This window comes from Salvia miltiorrhiza, chromosome 1, assembly GCF_028751815.1.
Source record: "Salvia miltiorrhiza cultivar Shanhuang (shh) chromosome 1, IMPLAD_Smil_shh, whole genome shotgun sequence".
Taxonomy (NCBI): domain Eukaryota; kingdom Viridiplantae; phylum Streptophyta; class Magnoliopsida; order Lamiales; family Lamiaceae; genus Salvia; species Salvia miltiorrhiza.
The window spans coordinates 39,794,869-39,811,831 of NC_080387.1; the positions used below are offsets into that span (position 1 = coordinate 39,794,869).

Consider the following 16,963-nt stretch of genomic DNA (forward strand, 5'->3'; position numbering starts at 1 on the left):
AATATTAAATAAAGAAATTAAAATGCATCACATCACATGAGACTTGAACTCAAGACCTTTAGCCTTAGCAATTAATCCCTTATCGTTTGGCCAACACACTCACACTTGACAAACATAATTTTCGTACCCCAATTCCACATGATTTGTTGTCATTTCCCTTCATGTTTTGCTTGTGAATGTTTGTTTGTGCCCTAATATTTAATTTTATGAAAATTTGATGCATTGGTGTAGTTTTGGAGTGATTTCAGGGAAAATCAAGGATTAATTGGAGGATTTTGAAGACATGAGATTGAAGTACATCAGATTGAAGTACATCTCGAGAGGAATCCGTGAGCGCAAACGGCGACCAAATCGGAGTTCGGACGAGAGAGAACGGAGCCGAACGAGCGGACTCCGCATGAAGCCCAGTACCCCGCGGTCCCGGGCCCCTGCTCCAGAAGTGCCAGAACGCACGGTTCGGGCCGCGACCACGGGCCCGACCGCGGGCCCCTCCAACAGCTTCCCCACGGTCCTGTACCGCGGTCACGGCCGTGACCACGGCCAAAAGGCGGAATTGCTCATTTTGTGGGGGCCCTAGAGGGATTTTAAGCTCATATACTCTTTCAACCTTCAATTTAGGGGGATTCATCACATTCTCTACCATTCTTCACCTCTCCAAACCCTAGCCTCCAATTTTCTTCTCCAACCCATCATTTTCTTCTACCATTTTCTCTCTTCCACACATTAGAACAACGCCAAAATCAAAGAAAGAAGGGGAAGACTTGGAAAGGAACTCATCAAAACTACATGATTGAAGATCAAGATTATAGGATTTGTCTATGAATCTCTATCTCTCTATATCTTTATTTATGTTTTCTTATGACTTGAGATTTGCTTTTATTATGAATATGATTGGCTAAAATCTCTTATCCTAGGGATTATATTAGATGGATTTGTAATGGATTAATTTCTTTGTTCAATATATATCTTGATTGTGTTTATTGTTATATTTTCAAGCCCTAGATTTATCTCTTGTATGCAGTGACGTAGCCAGGATTTTATTTTAGGGGGGGCCAATATATAATAATTTTAATTATAATTAATTAATTAATTAAAATTTATAATAAATAGTGTTATAATAATTTTTGAAATATTTATATATGACTATCACATGTCCTAATAACTTACATGTTTAAAATTATAAATATTTAATAAAACTTGATTCATTTACCCAACACGTACTAATATTCACATAAAAAATTGTTTACTAATAAGTTGTTACAAATAAAATATGAGGTGGGAATATCTAATTAAATTATATTACTCCGTCCATCCCGGCTTTTGGTATCCAGTTGAGAACGGCACGGGTTTTAATAAAGTGATTGATGAGTTGTGAGTGGAATAAGGGTCCCACATTTTATGTGAGAGTTATAATAATTAAAGTGGAGTAAGAGCCCCACCTACTTTTACCAAAAATAGAAATGGATACTAAAATATGGGACGACCAAAAAAGGAAAGTTGGATACTAAAAGCTGGGACGGAGAGAGTAATAACTAAGATTTTAATAATCACACAATAATAAAAATTGAATATTTGAAAAAGCTCAAACACACAAGCTATTATATAAAAAAAATCATAGAGAATTCAAGATACAAAAATAAATTACGAGTGTGTTTGTAAAGGATTCTACATTTAAACTCAAATTTTATATTTTTATAAGTCCACTACAAAAAATTACCCTATAAAAAAAATTAATTTAATCTCACCTAATAGATAAAGAAAAATAAACAAAAAGATATGAAATAATAATAAAATTACAATATATAATACTATAAGGGAAAATTATAGTATATAATATTAATCAAAATGAATTCTCAATTAAATAATTAATAAAAAAATACATACTATATATATACTATTTTTTTTAAAAAATCCAGTGGGGCCCAGTGCCCCCACTGGACCCCCTGGCTACGTCACTGCTTGTATGATTGGTTGGCCACCTTTTGTGCATTTCTAATTTGTGATTTGAATCGAGAGATGACAATTACAATAGATTAGGAGTTTGAAATATATCATTTCAATAAATCGGGAGGTTGAGAGTTGGGTGAGGGTTGTTGATCTTTTGTGCTCCTGGGAGTTATAGGTTAGAAATTGACCGGGACGGCAATTATGACCCGTAATCTACTGTTTTAGTCGTCCGGGAGGGGGCTAAAACCAGTGGGGAGATCGCCCTAGATAAGTAGACCATATCAAAATTAATATTGATGTAGATTGAAATTCATTACGATCCATCGAAATCTAGTCCCTGGGATAACTTTCCTTTGAGTCAATCCCCAATTTATTAATTAAGTTTATGTTATTGTTATTTATTTTGCTTGCTTTAATTTAGCTTTGTTTTAGTTATAAACATCTTTTGAATTTTGGTTGTCTAAATAGATTGAAAACAACTTATTAATAGTATTTTGAAATTTGAATTCACCAATCCTTCTGGGATACGACCTTGCTTCCACTTATTGCAACTACACTGTACACTTGCGGCGTAGCGAAAATAATTAGCGAACAACACTCCCAATCCAATGGGCCAAAACGTGTAGGGCGGGGAAGCCGACTTCTAAATGCTTGGCTGTGCAATGATCAAACATTTTTTACGACTCGAATTCTCGTACAATCTATATCTATTTAGTGCATGTTTGGTTGTAAAGTTGGGTTTATGTTTAGTTAGAAAAATTAAAGGGCCCAAAATTACTAAAGCTAGTTTAGTAATATGTAATTGTGTTTGATAGTTAGGGCATGTTTGATTTCCTAGTTTAGTCCTAAATAGATTAGTTATCTAGTCTAATAGTGGTGATTGGTATTTTTTTTAAAACACTTATCGGCCCTACACTAATAGAAGGCCCGTCCTTTTTCTCCTGTAGCCTTTTGGGTAATTAATCCTTCCACTGATGTCCGATTATTTGACTTGAAATGAACAGTATTAATTACTTAATCACATTTTCTCACTTTTGCCCTCATTTTCGATATCTACATCTGTTACTCAGGCATTCTTTTTTCTTTCCAGAAGCGCCGATTCACGATTCCTTCTTTGTGTGGAGAACGAAACCATTGATCGTCGTCGAAGCTCCGATTCGCAAGATTGCTGCACCCCTCTCGCATTCCAAACACGATTCAAGGTTGTATATTTCTGGTCGAGAAATACTGGTCGTCGGGCCGGACGCGTCCGTCTAGGGTTTTAAATCTGCCCCTAATTTATATTCAAGGTTAATTTATGTCTCCACTTTGGTTTTCTTGTTGATGGTGCGTGCGTGTTCTTACCAGTTTTATTTGAATCAAAACTAGAAAAAAGTCAGATGATGTTTCCTTTTCCTTTCTTTTTCTATTTATTTGTCTCATCATAAGCTCATTATTCTCTCTTTGTTTCACTATTAATTTTGAATTGATTTTTTCAATTTCATCAATTGAAAAGGGTGTTTTTATTGGTTTTGAATCATGGTATACATTATTCTTTCAATTCTTTAGATATATACATGGTGTATAAGTGAGTTTTGAACTATACTGTTGATATGATTAATTTGTTCACGGTGTTTTATATCATGTATGAAATTTGGTTTTATATCCATGGGAAATAATGCATAAGAGAGTGAATTTAAATGATGAAAGTAAATTCTGTTTTGTGATTTTTTTTTTATTTTTTTGTTGTTGCTGTCATTACTTTGATATCAGTTTTTTGGTGTGATACAATGCACTGCTTATGAGAATTATCTGCTATTATTGGCATTGCTTCCTATAGCTAAGAGTATATTATTTTACTTCCAATTATATGCAGAATTTTGTATACCTATCCATCCACAGTAGCCAATGACGCGCACTCGTAGAGATGTTGAAATTGTCCTATTGATACAGGAGATTGTTCATCAGTTTTTGATGCAAATGATATGTGTAATTGCAATTCTAACTAGATTGAACTATCGAAAGAGAAAGCGTAGTAATATAGCTAATACATATTCTTTGATCCAAAGAATACCAGACCAAATTAAGCACTTGAACAGAATGGTAGGACTTACTGACATTGATTGCATGGCAAATCTTCGCATGGATCGAAACACTTTCGGTAGATTATGTCTTTTATTGCGACAGTTAGGGGGTTTGACTGATGGGAGATTTGTTAGTGTAGAAGAGCAAGTCGCAATGTTTATATCTATTTTGGCACATCACCAAAAAAATAGAATAATTGGGTTTAATTTCTCGCGGTCCAGCCAAACAATATCCCATTACCTCCATGTTGTTTTAAAAGGTATTTTGAAATTACATGGGATATTCTTGGCCAAACCACAGCCTGTCCCAGAAGACAGCAATGACCCAAGATGGAAGTGGTTTAAGGTATCTCGTTCTAATGTTCTTTAATAGTTATGTTTAGTTTAATGTAGGCTAAATTGACTCTGTCTCTTGTTGTGTATAGGGTTGCTTAGGAGCATTGGATGGCACATACATTAATATTGTAGTGCCAAACGTAGACAAGCCGAGGTATAGGTCAAGAAAGGGTACCATTTGTACGAATACACTAGCCGTATGTGACAGAAATATGAAGTTTGTTTACATATTAACTGGTTGGGAGGGATCAGCTGCTGACTCTCGGGTTTTAAGAGATGCTATCAACCGAGTGCACGGACTCAAAGTTCCAAGAGGTATATATACTTATGTAAATTGTTAATTAACGCATCTTTGTTATCATTTGTGGAGGACATATACGCTAACTAGGCCTTATGGTGTGTTTGTGTTTGTTATTCTTTAGGAAATTACTATTTATGTGATAACGGTTACGCGAATAGCGAAGGGTTTTTGTCTCCATACAAAGGTGTTAGGTATCACCTTAAGGAGTGGGGTCCTGAATCTGTGAGACCTCAAAACGCCAAGGAAATGTTCAATATGAGGCACACTAAAGCTAGAAATGTGATTGAGCGTGCATTCGGACTCATGAAGATGCGATGGGCGATACTTCGGAGTGCGTCGTATTATCCTGTCCATGTTCATAATAGGCTGGTTATGTGCTGTTTTCTACTGCACAATTTCATTCGTTCAGAAATGGTGCATGATCCACTTGAAGCACTGGTTGATAGACAGCCTGGTGCAGATGCCTATGAAGAGCATGGAGACGAAGATGATGGTTTTGTTGATGCTATTCAAACGTCTCCCCAGTGGAATCGCGCTAGAGATGCAATCGCTGAAGCAATGTGGAGACAGCCTTGATCAGCTTTAAGGAGACATTAGTACTATATTGTGCTTAGTTTATGCATAATAAGGTGTGTTTGTGTTGTCATAAGTGAACAAGTGGATTATGTTTTGCAAACATGTGTTTAGCTGGATTCTAACTTATTTACCTTTTGCCCATGTTTTTTGGTGGCTGCAATTATGTGATTGTGATTATTGGCCTTGTTTAAAGCTTTGTTTCCAATTGTATAGTTTATTTTTGGCTGATTTAAGAGCTCAATGAATAAATCAGCGGGAGCTCAATTGTATAATTTATTTTTTGGCTGATTTGTCAAGCTTCCTGTTTTAGTCAAAAACCAGCATGGGCTATCACTTCTCTATCTTTCAAAAACGTGCTGTCATGCATTGAAATTTTCCTTTATCTGCAACTTGGTTGAAAAGAGTGTGTTTTGTCATTTCTACGCAGTGAACTTGATAAACAAGGATGTCTTCCTCGCGTGGGGACCAAATACGTCTGGTCTTATCGGTTTTGTTAGCCTTGCCTCCATCTCCGCCACTAGCTGTATCCAAATCTCACGAAAATGCGCAGCACAAGTATTAGATAATCTACAAATATATGATTTTTCTAACAAATTAAAAAGCTACATCAACGAAACAACGATTTTCTGTACTAGACCACAATGTTAGGGTAAAACTGATAAATTTGACAAAGTACAGAATCGATCGTTTCGCTTAACAAATCGAGGTCAATTAGCATAAACAAGTGATAAATGGACGATTATTATGAAGCAAAAATATCGTAAAGGAAATCTACATACCTTCTTGGGTAGAACTCATGTCGAACGAAATCGAGAGCACCGGTGCCAAATTTCCAGAGGAGAGTAGTAGGGATGTGAGCGATTTTGGTAAACTTCAACAATTTCGCTGCTTGAAAATGGGGTCACGCAGAGATTAGAGCCATAGCTTGAGGAAGATGGAGAAATTGGGAAAACCCGCCAGATTGTTCATCTGCGTGAAACTAGTTTTGATTTGGTAAATGGAAAGGTGATTTGATAAGTGATAGGCACTCTTGTAATTTTTTTATTTTATTAAGGGCATTTTTGTAAAACTGTATATTAGTCTTCAAGTTAAACAAGGAAACCAAACTGTGCTTGTGTGTTATCTAAGTTTTTAATATTACATATCAATCACCTAAAATATAATACTAATCTACTAGAGCCATACTAATTATCTCAAGTTTAATTAACTAAAGTTAATTTGAGATGGAAATCAAACATGCCCTTAAGATACACCACACTAGTTTAACTAGTCGGTATATATATATATATATATATATATATATATATATATATATATATATATATATATATCTTAAAAATAGAATTTCAAATATGATTTAGATTTATTAAATTTTTAATATGTTTTTGTATGAATTTTATTATTATTATTATTATTAAATTTAATATTCCCTCCGTCCACTAATTCAAGACCTTCTTTCCTTTTTGGTCCGTCCACCAACTCAAGGCCTATCTATTTTTAGTAAGTTTTTATTCATATTTTAATTGGTGGGTCCCAATAAACAATACATTTTTTCTCCGCTCAACTAATAAACAAATACACTTTGTGGGTCCCTTATCGATTTTCTTTAAAAATAAATTGAAGAGTTTAATTTTGTAGTAGCACGTCTATTTAAATTTACTGAAATTGTATACATTTTATTTTTGAAAATGAACGACACATATCTCATGTTGAACCCTTTATTTTTTTCACTTACCAATTGATAAAAAATATTTGTCAGTAAAATAACACAAATAAGAATTTTGATGTATATAAAAATAATTATTGTCATGTTTATTCAAATTACATGGTATCAGGGGCATATCCAAAGGCCAGGCACCCTCAGTGGCTGCCTAGTCATTTATTTTTATTTTTATTACCCATATATTTTATGGATTAAAAAAATTATATAAATTCATCCATGAAATCTCGCCCGTCCATGATTAAATTCCTAGATCTGTTACTTCATGGCATGTATACACTTACGACTCACTGATAGAACCATTTTTTCAATGAATTTTTTTTTTATTATTATTAAAATCGAGCTGTACTAACATAATGGAACGTCATTGTTCAATATTATAAAATTAGACTTAATAAATTGACCAATTTTATTTATGAAAACAAATCATATATTTTATGAAAAATCAAATCTTTGGATGTTGATAGAACTTTATTTTAAAATTTGTATTTAAACAAAATGACCTCATAAATATGATTTAAATATGTATTCAAAAAATATATTAAACTATATGTAAATAAATAGTTTCGTACATCTTAGAATATTATATAATCCATAATGATACTCATTATCATTTATACTTGCTTTTGATATTTGATGATTTATACTATATTTATACACTTTATCAATTAAATCAATTAATTGCTATTTTAAAAATTAAAAAATTCAAATGTTTTCATATTCATATTTTTTTATTAAGATTATGTTTTGGATAATTTAATTTTTTTTATTGAGATTCATGTTTGTATTTACTTGTATATAAGTTATGTTTAATATTTATATTTATTTATATAAATTAATATTTAATTTCGATGATGGTCGTGCATCGCACGATCGGGCACATACTATTTGTTAGGTCCGGAGGATCTCGAATAGGTGTATGGGGGGGGAGAGAATACACCTATAGGCTATTTTTCAAAATGAAACTTGAAACACAAACTGGCACAACCTTTTCAGTTAAATGAGTTTAGTAAAGTTTAGGTTGATGACTGATTCTGAATACTCTTCACTAAGGAGTTATTAATTAAGTCTGAGACTTTAACTGATACACGTAAATCTTCAGTCAAGTTTGTTGAACAGAGAGATGTTATGAATCTTACTGACTATCCGAAGATTATCAGTTAGACTATTAACACACGCAGCGGAAAATTTTTCTTCCGAAATAGCCCGGGAGATCAATCACGTTGTCAGATATTAAGTTTCTCTTTGCAGTTAATCAGTTTTCAGTTGGAGAAGGTTTGGACACAAGTAAGAAGGTAAAAACTGAAAGTTGTAAACAACACAGAGATTTTTACATGGTTCCGAAAATAATTCCTACATCCACGGTCTATTGATCACGCTGACAAACTTCACTGGGCATGTGCTTACGGGTGCACAACAAACCTAGACAACTGAAGATCCTATCTGCAGTACCAACACATGTGGTTGAATTTCTCACTCTTAGCGCACACTGGGCACTAAGATCTCTTCGGAGATAGAGTACTGGTCTGAACTCCTTTACAACTCAAACTCTCAATTCGGTCAGTTGAATAGAGGTTCGAAAACTTGCCAACTAGATTACAAAGAACAAGTTCTCTGCAATCAGTTATACCTAGGCTTTGGATATACAATATTTGCCTAAGTTCTAAGAGAATGTATGTAATCAGCAGTAACTGATTTTTGACTTTGTGATTCTCTTCTTTGATTCAAACTTTGGAATGGCTTTGAATGCTGAGTGACGAATTCGACAGCGTTTCAGCTTATATAGTTGAATCGATGAAGATTGAAGTGATCCTCAAGCTCTATTTATATGAGAGGTTTTGAATAGATCCGTTTGCTGAAATGGTCTTCAAGAATTCATCTGTTAGAGATAGATTTGAACTTTGTTGTGGGAAAAAACGAAAAGTGACTATAGTTTAAGAATTTAGAGGCATAATAGTGTGGATATGGCACGCCTTTTTCGACATCGCAGGCTCAAACAATGACATCAACGTCCTTAACCAATTGTCATTGTTCAATGATGTTCTTTCGGGCAACGAAGCAGCGGTCCACTTCATCGGCAATGGCGTCCACCACACAAGGGGCTACGGGATAGCCGGTTGCATGCTCGCCTTCGAGATGATTTAGTGGAGCATCTATAGGCACATTTTGGTCCACTTGAGCCTCAGGTGGTCTATGTGGTCCCTTGCGTGGATGGACTTGACTAACATGTCGTCGATGTAAACTTCCATTGTTTGCCCCAATAAATTCACAAATATTCGGTTGACTAAGCACCCTCCATCATTCTTCAGTCCGAATGGCATATATTATTATTATTATTTGTAGATATTCTTTTATTTTTATGCTTTTATTTGTTTGATATTTTTTCTTCTCTTTATTTTATTAGATCAATAGTATCACAAAATCACTAAGGAATTTTTTAAATTGTAAAATAGTAATATTTTCATCGGTTCCAACACTACAAATACATATCTTAAACTTTTACATTAATGAGAATCGTGTTTGCTTAAAGCGTTAGACCATTAAAGCAACTACGGGTATGATTACATGAAGATGACTACTAGCTTTATAGTGTGCTAATCTTAATCGCACAACGTGAGCCATGGACATCAGTTCCATAAACTTAGTTTGGCCTCTGTATATATTTGTATGTTCTGTTAAATAATATATCCCCATAAATATTTTAAAAATCAATTCAAAGGGTCGGAATATACAAAATAAACCCCAACATCAGAAGCTTTTGTTCGAAAAATCTTTAGAACTACAATTGAAAAACTATAATCAAAGCAACTAAAACACATAAAAATCAAATTAATTAAACATGCTCATATTGCATTAGCCTCATTGCAGTCTTGACTCTTGACAGAGTAGGCCATTTAAGTTTGGGATTTGCCCTTATTTAGTGATCTAATAGAAAGAAACGGGACTACAGTCTTTTAGATGGTATAAGAATATCAATATATTTCATACCAAAATATCAGGCCTGATTATTGCGACTATCCCTAATTGCTATTTCAATATTCATGATTTTTCATTTGGATTTCTGTATGTCACAGTTACAAACTGCAGGATCATAGTTACCAACTTACAAGCTTAAACATCCAAGAGTGTAATAAGAGAGGTGAAACATAACTTCTCCATCTCATTGATATCTAGAAACAATCACTAATAATCTGCTCTCACTATATGCTGCAATACTAACATATTTTTCATTGAGGAAATTGACCCAATATTAACACTAACGGATGTCCAGTTTTACTCGTTATCCATTGTCCCGACAATATTCAGCAGGTTACCAGCAAGCTCCGCTCAGTCAATTTTAGATACATACCTATCCAAGAAGGCCCGAGCAAGATTGCTAAAGCTTCCATTAACTGCACCAGCTGCTGCAAATCTTTTGATAGCATCCAGTACCTCTGGTTTCAAAATTTCACGCTCAGCATTTTCACTACACAGATAGTACAGAGCCCCGATAGCGTAATTCACCTACATATAAAGTAGAGTGTTTTAAGGAAATTTCAATGAACATAACCTCAAGTATACCGTGGGATGAGAGATAAGTCAAATCCAGTTCAAAGTACCAAAACAATCTTGAATGGAATATTTTTTTGATGACAGTAAAGCCAATGTAAAAATGATTGAGATCAGTACTAATGCATTAAGAGCTCAAATAACATTTCTTAGATGCAGAATCCAGTAAGAAACTGGATGTAAGCTGGAAAATAAAATCAATCAGGGCGCTGATAACATAGCTAACCTAGTTCTAACTAAATGAAGTGGTTGTATATAGACTAGCTGCACCTAAAGCAGGAAACCTTTCAGTCTGTAGTAGGCTGGTCGTTGTATGGCATATTGAAATAGTCCATTATAAAAGAAAGTCCACTTGCCTCAGAGCAAGCATGCATAGGCAGTTAAAGTAAGTTCATTAGCTTCAGAGCACATGCCAAAACTCTTAAAGTAATTCAGATACCATGTTATTGCTTTTACCGTATTTCTAACAGGACTTGATAAGCACTGGATGACAAGAGGAACACCGTCACATTGAATGACTACTGCAGCATTTGTTGGATCTGCATATGTTGGAAAAGAATTCTAAATGAGAAAATGTTGCAAGGTAAAAATGATAACTACATAGCCTCTGATCATTACCAGCACAAGCATTGCAAATTCCTCCGACTGCAAACTCCACAAGCCTCTCATTGGACTCTGTTAGGCAGTCCAGAAAAAGTTCCAAAATATTTAGCTGCTCCACAAAAAGGAATCATTGTTTGTGTAGACAATACAAGAGCTGTTTTAATCAACTAAACCTGACGGAAGAATGTATAATTGTAAGGATCATAAGCAAAGTTTCCCAAACTAGCAACAATTTTCTCTTTTGTTTCTGCAATATCACGAAGTCAACAAGTCGTCATATATTTAATGCCCAAAAGCATAAAATACAAGAACAAATCCTACATACTATATGAAAGATAGATCTAAAGAGTTAAAGTCAAGGACACAACACAAACGTGCGCGCGCGCACACAGAGCTCCTATTGCACAAGCCTACGAGCAGGTTTCTCTATCAGAGCTAGAAAGATTTCATTGAATCATTGATATTAATGCACGGAAAACATAAGACATTGTTCTAAGAGTACTGCACAAAAAGGAAATGATTCCATCGCATCTCTATTGAAATTTTCAGACAGCTCTACCTACTTGTATGTGTTACAGAAATGAACACTGTATGACCCCTAGGTGAGAATGATATGTTACCCTAGTTCATCAATAAATTAAACTTTAAAAAAATTACTAAAGTAATACAAAGCAGCCACATATTGTCATCACTCATCAGATCGAGTAATAGATATCGGAAACCAGAAAGCCAGGTATATACTAGATTTTTCAAAATTAAATAAACTTCCCAATATAAACAATAAGTCTTCCTACTTGTTCAAGCCTTTAAGGTCCCTAATATGCAGTGACACTATGAATGTTAAGTCACTTTTCATGAATGTTAAAGCAGAAATCACTAGGTTTTTCCTTGTCAGTTCATTAACAAGGAGAACAGAGACCCCTCCAAAAACATCGAGAAATTTCAATCAAAGTATGTAATATGATAACCATTCCTTAAAAAAATGAGTACCCGTCTCAGAACCAATCATCATGCTGAAACCACGATAGGAGACGATATCATTTTAAAGAAGATAAATTCTCATGTGCTTCAATTGGTCTATAACCATAACATCATTTAACAATAAAATCTGGTTAGAAATGACAGCCACCAATCAAATTTATAGCTAAAGTACGTTTGCTCATGCAATTCGAAAATGTATTTAATTTAGGGTCCACTAAGAGCATCCACAGAGGGATACTCAATCCCACCTACTCTCGATCCCACCTACTCGAGTAAGGTGGGGATCGAATACCCCACTGCAGCCCCCTTCTACTCGATGCTTACTTGATAGATCGGGTATGATTCATTCTCTCTTATTTTGAGCGCGTGCATGCACGCATGGAATTAAAAAAAAAATCGTTTCTTTTCTTGTTTTCTTGCGTCCCATATGTATTTACATTCATTTGTTTGTTTATGTTTTGCTTTTCTTCCTTTTATTTTAAATTTCTTTTGTTTTGCTTTCCATTTTCCTTACGTTTTATTTAAATAAATTATATTTTATTTTTAAATACACAATATAATTTGCTTTAAATTTTTTTATTTGTTACATTTTGTTTTTGAATTAATGCAATTTAAATTTGAAGTAAATTGTATTATTTAAATTTGTGCAATTACATTTAAATGAAAAATACAAAAATCAAAACTAAAAAAATCAAGTAAGCTATCAAGTCACTCCACTGAGGCCTCCTTACTCATTGTGGCCCCCTCCTATCAAGTAAGTTATCAAGTAACCCCTGTGGATGCTCTAAATCTTAATAGATTATTCTTGTAAACTGGAGCTGGTTAAAATCACATAAATGGTGAATCCCGAGTTCAAATATAAGCAAGTGGGTATTAACCCGTACCTTCATCGGATGCATTTTGAAATTGTGCAACCAGTTCCTGTGATACAGAAATAAAAGAAAGCTAAAGCGCTAACAAGGAGCAAAACTCTCCATCAATTGATAATTATCATTTAAGGAATCAAAATTCAAAAGATGTGTTAAATAAACGATAAATTGAATAAGTTAGCTTTTGATTGAGCGAGAGGAAACTGAGCAGTGGCACCTGGAGATATTGCAATCTTGGACTTCCATATTTTCCAGTACGCTCCTTTTGTCTCTGATCATTGGTAAACATGTTACTGTAACGACAAAAATAGAACATCCAAACTGTTCAAGAAAGTGGAATACAGTTTGTGCTATACTATGTGTAATTAGCTATACTATATAGTACAATATCACTATTTATCCAATGTACTGTATAATTTAAAAGTGAAATCTGATATTCAAAAATGAATTCAAGTCTTGGATAGAAAATTAATATGTGAATATAACAAAAAATTTGATGATTAATACTAAATACTGAGCTTTGGAGGTTGGATTCCAGAATTGAATTCAATTCTTAGCCTCCAAGTTTCACCCCCTATAAATATGAATTCTTCACTCCCACATTTTAGATTTGAGATTTGCTCCCACATTTCAGATTTGCAGTCGATTTACCTGCTAATGCTATTAGCCGTTGGGCTGGAGAGGTGTCGGTAGCTGCTACAGAGTCGCCGGAGGAAGCAAGACGACGGAAATTGATGGGTTGCACAGTGGCGCACTGAGGCGGAGCAGGGGCAGGCTGCTGCTACAAAGATTTCGAGGTGAAGCGAGGTGGGCGACGACAAACGGAGCAGGCGAGCGGCATCGACGACCGGCCGGAAACAGAGATAGGGAGAGCTTGCAGACGAGAGAAGAGGGGGAAATAAGGATTTGTGAATGCAAACCTAATAAAGAGAGTCTTTTTATTAGTTATATTAAAAGTTAAGATTGTGATTTTTTAAATTAATGATAATTAAGAGAGAAGAAGAAAAAAATAGACGAAAAGAAAAGATGCGGCTCAAACAATAGAGATAGTAGGGTAGAACTATTTTTCATTTTATAATGGTTATATTTATTTATTTTGAATTTTGCTTTTGATTGTTAAGTTTAGTTAATTTTTTTTATTATTATTTGGGCTTTTGATTTGAGCTAATTCTATTCACGTCCTCATTTTACTCACATATAAAATAATAACAAAAAGTAATTATAAAATTACAATTTTATCCTATTATTCATAGCCTCAATTAATTAAGTTAGATTAAATCTCTACTTTTATATTGTCCCCAACTCTTTTAAATTATTTTCATAACAAAAAATCTCCACGAAAACACATCTAGCCAATACTTTTGTACTTTTCTTGTGGTAACATATTCTATCACACAAAATCCCCATGAAAACACATCTTGCCAATATAAATGCATCATATATCATAATCACGTGTGCATAAACCAACAAAATTATGATTTCTCAAATCATCAGTTGAAAAATACAAAACAAAAAATTGACATGTGATAAATGGCTTCAAGGCAATCGAAATGGCCGTAGTAAGCCAAGTAGTGCAAGCGAGTTCTTCCACTAAGCATATCAAACATCAAATTCTAACAAGATAGAATCAAAATTAGGTATGAGCAAAGATGCCTGTTTTGATTGATACTGTAAATAAAGAGACATTTGTGAGGAATACTGACGTACATTGGCACCAGACTAAATTAGCTTATCAAAACAGACACCAAGAACCCAAAAGGGAAGGGGAAAAAAAACAACTAAAACTAAAATTGAGCAAAATAAAGTAAGACACTTTCAAAATTCCCACCTCGATCTGGCCATTGGCAGCAGTGATATCCAGAGGAGAGTTACGATCATTAACATTAGAATGATAAATGAGAGATGAATCCCTTTTCAATATGGCTTCAAACATCTCTAAATCCCCCAATTGCATTGCACTGAACAGCCTCTGTGCTCCTCACTACTATTGCAGCTCATCCCCTGACTAGGGATGCCACGGTTCAACCGGGACCGGTGGGCCGACCCTGAACCGGCCCGAAAGTCTACGGTCCGGGCCCGGACCGTTGACCACGGGCCGGTTCCGGGACCGGCCCGCCAAGGAGCTCGGTCCGGTTACGGTTCAAGGGGAGGGCGGCCCGCGGCCCGCCGGGCCGGCCAGCCGGTTCGGCCCTGAACCGCCGGGCCCAGCCAATTTTTTATTTTTTTTAATTTTATATTCAAATCTTAATAATTTTAACTAAATGTAGTTTCACTATTTATAGTGTACTACACATGTAGAGAATCCTACATTTTTCAATGTGGGATAATGTAGCTTCACTATTTATATTTATAGTGTACTAAACATGGTAGAGAATCCTACATTTTTCAATGTGGGATAATGTAACTTCACTATCTATAATGTACTACACATTGTAAAGAATCCTACATTTTCAATGTGGGATCACTCAACCTAACTTATAAATATATAACTTATATTCATGTAATAACTTATAACTTCTAAATATATAACTTATAAATATGTAACTTATAACTTATAAGGTCTAGGGATCAATTAGTTAATATTAGTTAGTTTACTTATTCAATTTTAAAGATTATGTAATTTGTATCCTTGTAATATTTTTTAAAAAACAAAACATATATTTAAAAATTATATATTTATATGACAATAGTATATAAGTTATTAAGTAATTTACGACTTTAAGTTGAGTAATTTTAACATTTTAAGTTTTTAACATCATAATTTATAAAACTATATAGTAAAAGTTGAGTAATTTTAATATTTTTTTCAACATTTGTAAAGTAAAAACTATTACATGAATATAAGTTATAAGTTACAAGTTATATATTTATAAGTTGTAAGTTATATATTACATGAATATAAGTTCTATATTTATAAGTTAGGTTGAGTGATCCCACATTGAAAAATGTAGTATTCTTTACAATATGTAGTACACTATAGATAGTGAAGGTCCATTAAGTTGAAATTATCCCACATTGAAAAATGTAGGATTCTCTACCATGTGTAGTACACTATAAATAGTGAAGCTACATTTATCCCACATTGAAAAATGTAGGATTCTCTACCATGTGTAGTACACTATAAATAGTGAAGTTACATTTAGTTGAAATTAACACAAATCATTTAATTTCATTAAAAATAAAAAAAATAAAAATAATACAAAAAAAAAGTGAAAAATCGGGAACCGCCGGTTTTTGGCCCGGCCCGGAACCGCCGGTTCAAGGTCCGAAAACCGGCCTTTCACATTTCATCCGGGCCGGTTCCGGTCCGCCAGATTCTCGACCCTGAACCGCCGGTTCGGGCCCGGAACCGGCGGCAACACTACCCCTGACCCATTTCTCCCCCTCTCACTCTCAAGATAGATATTCATATGCAGAACTTGGAGCAATGGGGCACCTTCTACTATTTATGATTGTAACTCTGGGAAGGATTGACACAAACGTAAGGTCAGAAAATAGTAAAATTTAGAATTTAATTTTGCTAAGAAAAGAACAAGAAGAGTGGCCTGTGATGGTTGGGGGTTATACAAAAGTAGGGATTTGATTTGAACTTAATTTGGGGCTATGAATAATAGGGTAAAATAATAATTTTATAATTATTTTTTGTTATTATTTTATATGGGGGCTATAGTGAAAAAAATGGGCGCTGTAATATAGTTTGAACTTTTAAGAGCCCAAACTTGTAATCTTACGTGTGAGCTATTAATTTCATTTTAAAAATGCCAAAATTATAAAATTAAGGAGGACCTATTTTGTTAAATTTAATTATTTTTTTAAAATATTGGATGCTGATTTGATAATAGTTTGGACTTTTAATTTAAAGTTACTTAATCCAATTTTTTTTTTTTGATCAGAAAAGATTTCATTAAGATAACTGTGGTACCAGGGGTACCTAAAAATTCAAACAAGAAGAGAGAAAAAAGGAATCAGAACACCAAGAACTGAAGCTCGATTCCTTTGCAACAATATCAAAAGATTT

At 34.1% G+C, this 16,963-nt stretch overlaps 2 protein-coding genes across 2 annotated transcripts; one reads left to right on the forward strand and one right to left on the reverse strand.

The window, feature by feature from the left end:
* The first annotated feature begins 3,467 nt into the window (after positions 1-3,467).
* On the forward strand, positions 3,468-5,420 carry LOC131015193 (uncharacterized). The gene is made up of 3 exons (XM_057943469.1): positions 3,468-4,356; positions 4,436-4,661; positions 4,769-5,420. The coding sequence occupies exons 1-3, from the start codon at positions 3,835-3,837 to the stop codon at positions 5,221-5,223; spliced, it is 1,203 nt and encodes a 400-aa protein (XP_057799452.1). The 5' UTR covers positions 3,468-3,834; the 3' UTR covers positions 5,224-5,420.
* A 4,547-nt stretch (positions 5,421-9,967) lies between these two features.
* On the reverse strand, positions 9,968-14,029 carry LOC131015199 (uncharacterized). The gene is made up of 7 exons (XM_057943478.1): positions 13,597-14,029; positions 13,163-13,238; positions 12,961-12,997; positions 11,269-11,342; positions 11,111-11,204; positions 10,949-11,031; positions 9,968-10,447 (listed from the first exon to the last, which is right to left on the reverse strand). The coding sequence occupies exons 2-7, from the start codon at positions 13,232-13,234 to the stop codon at positions 10,271-10,273; spliced, it is 537 nt and encodes a 178-aa protein (XP_057799461.1). The 5' UTR covers positions 13,235-13,238; positions 13,597-14,029; the 3' UTR covers positions 9,968-10,270.
* Between the last annotated feature and the right edge of the window lie 2,934 nt (positions 14,030-16,963).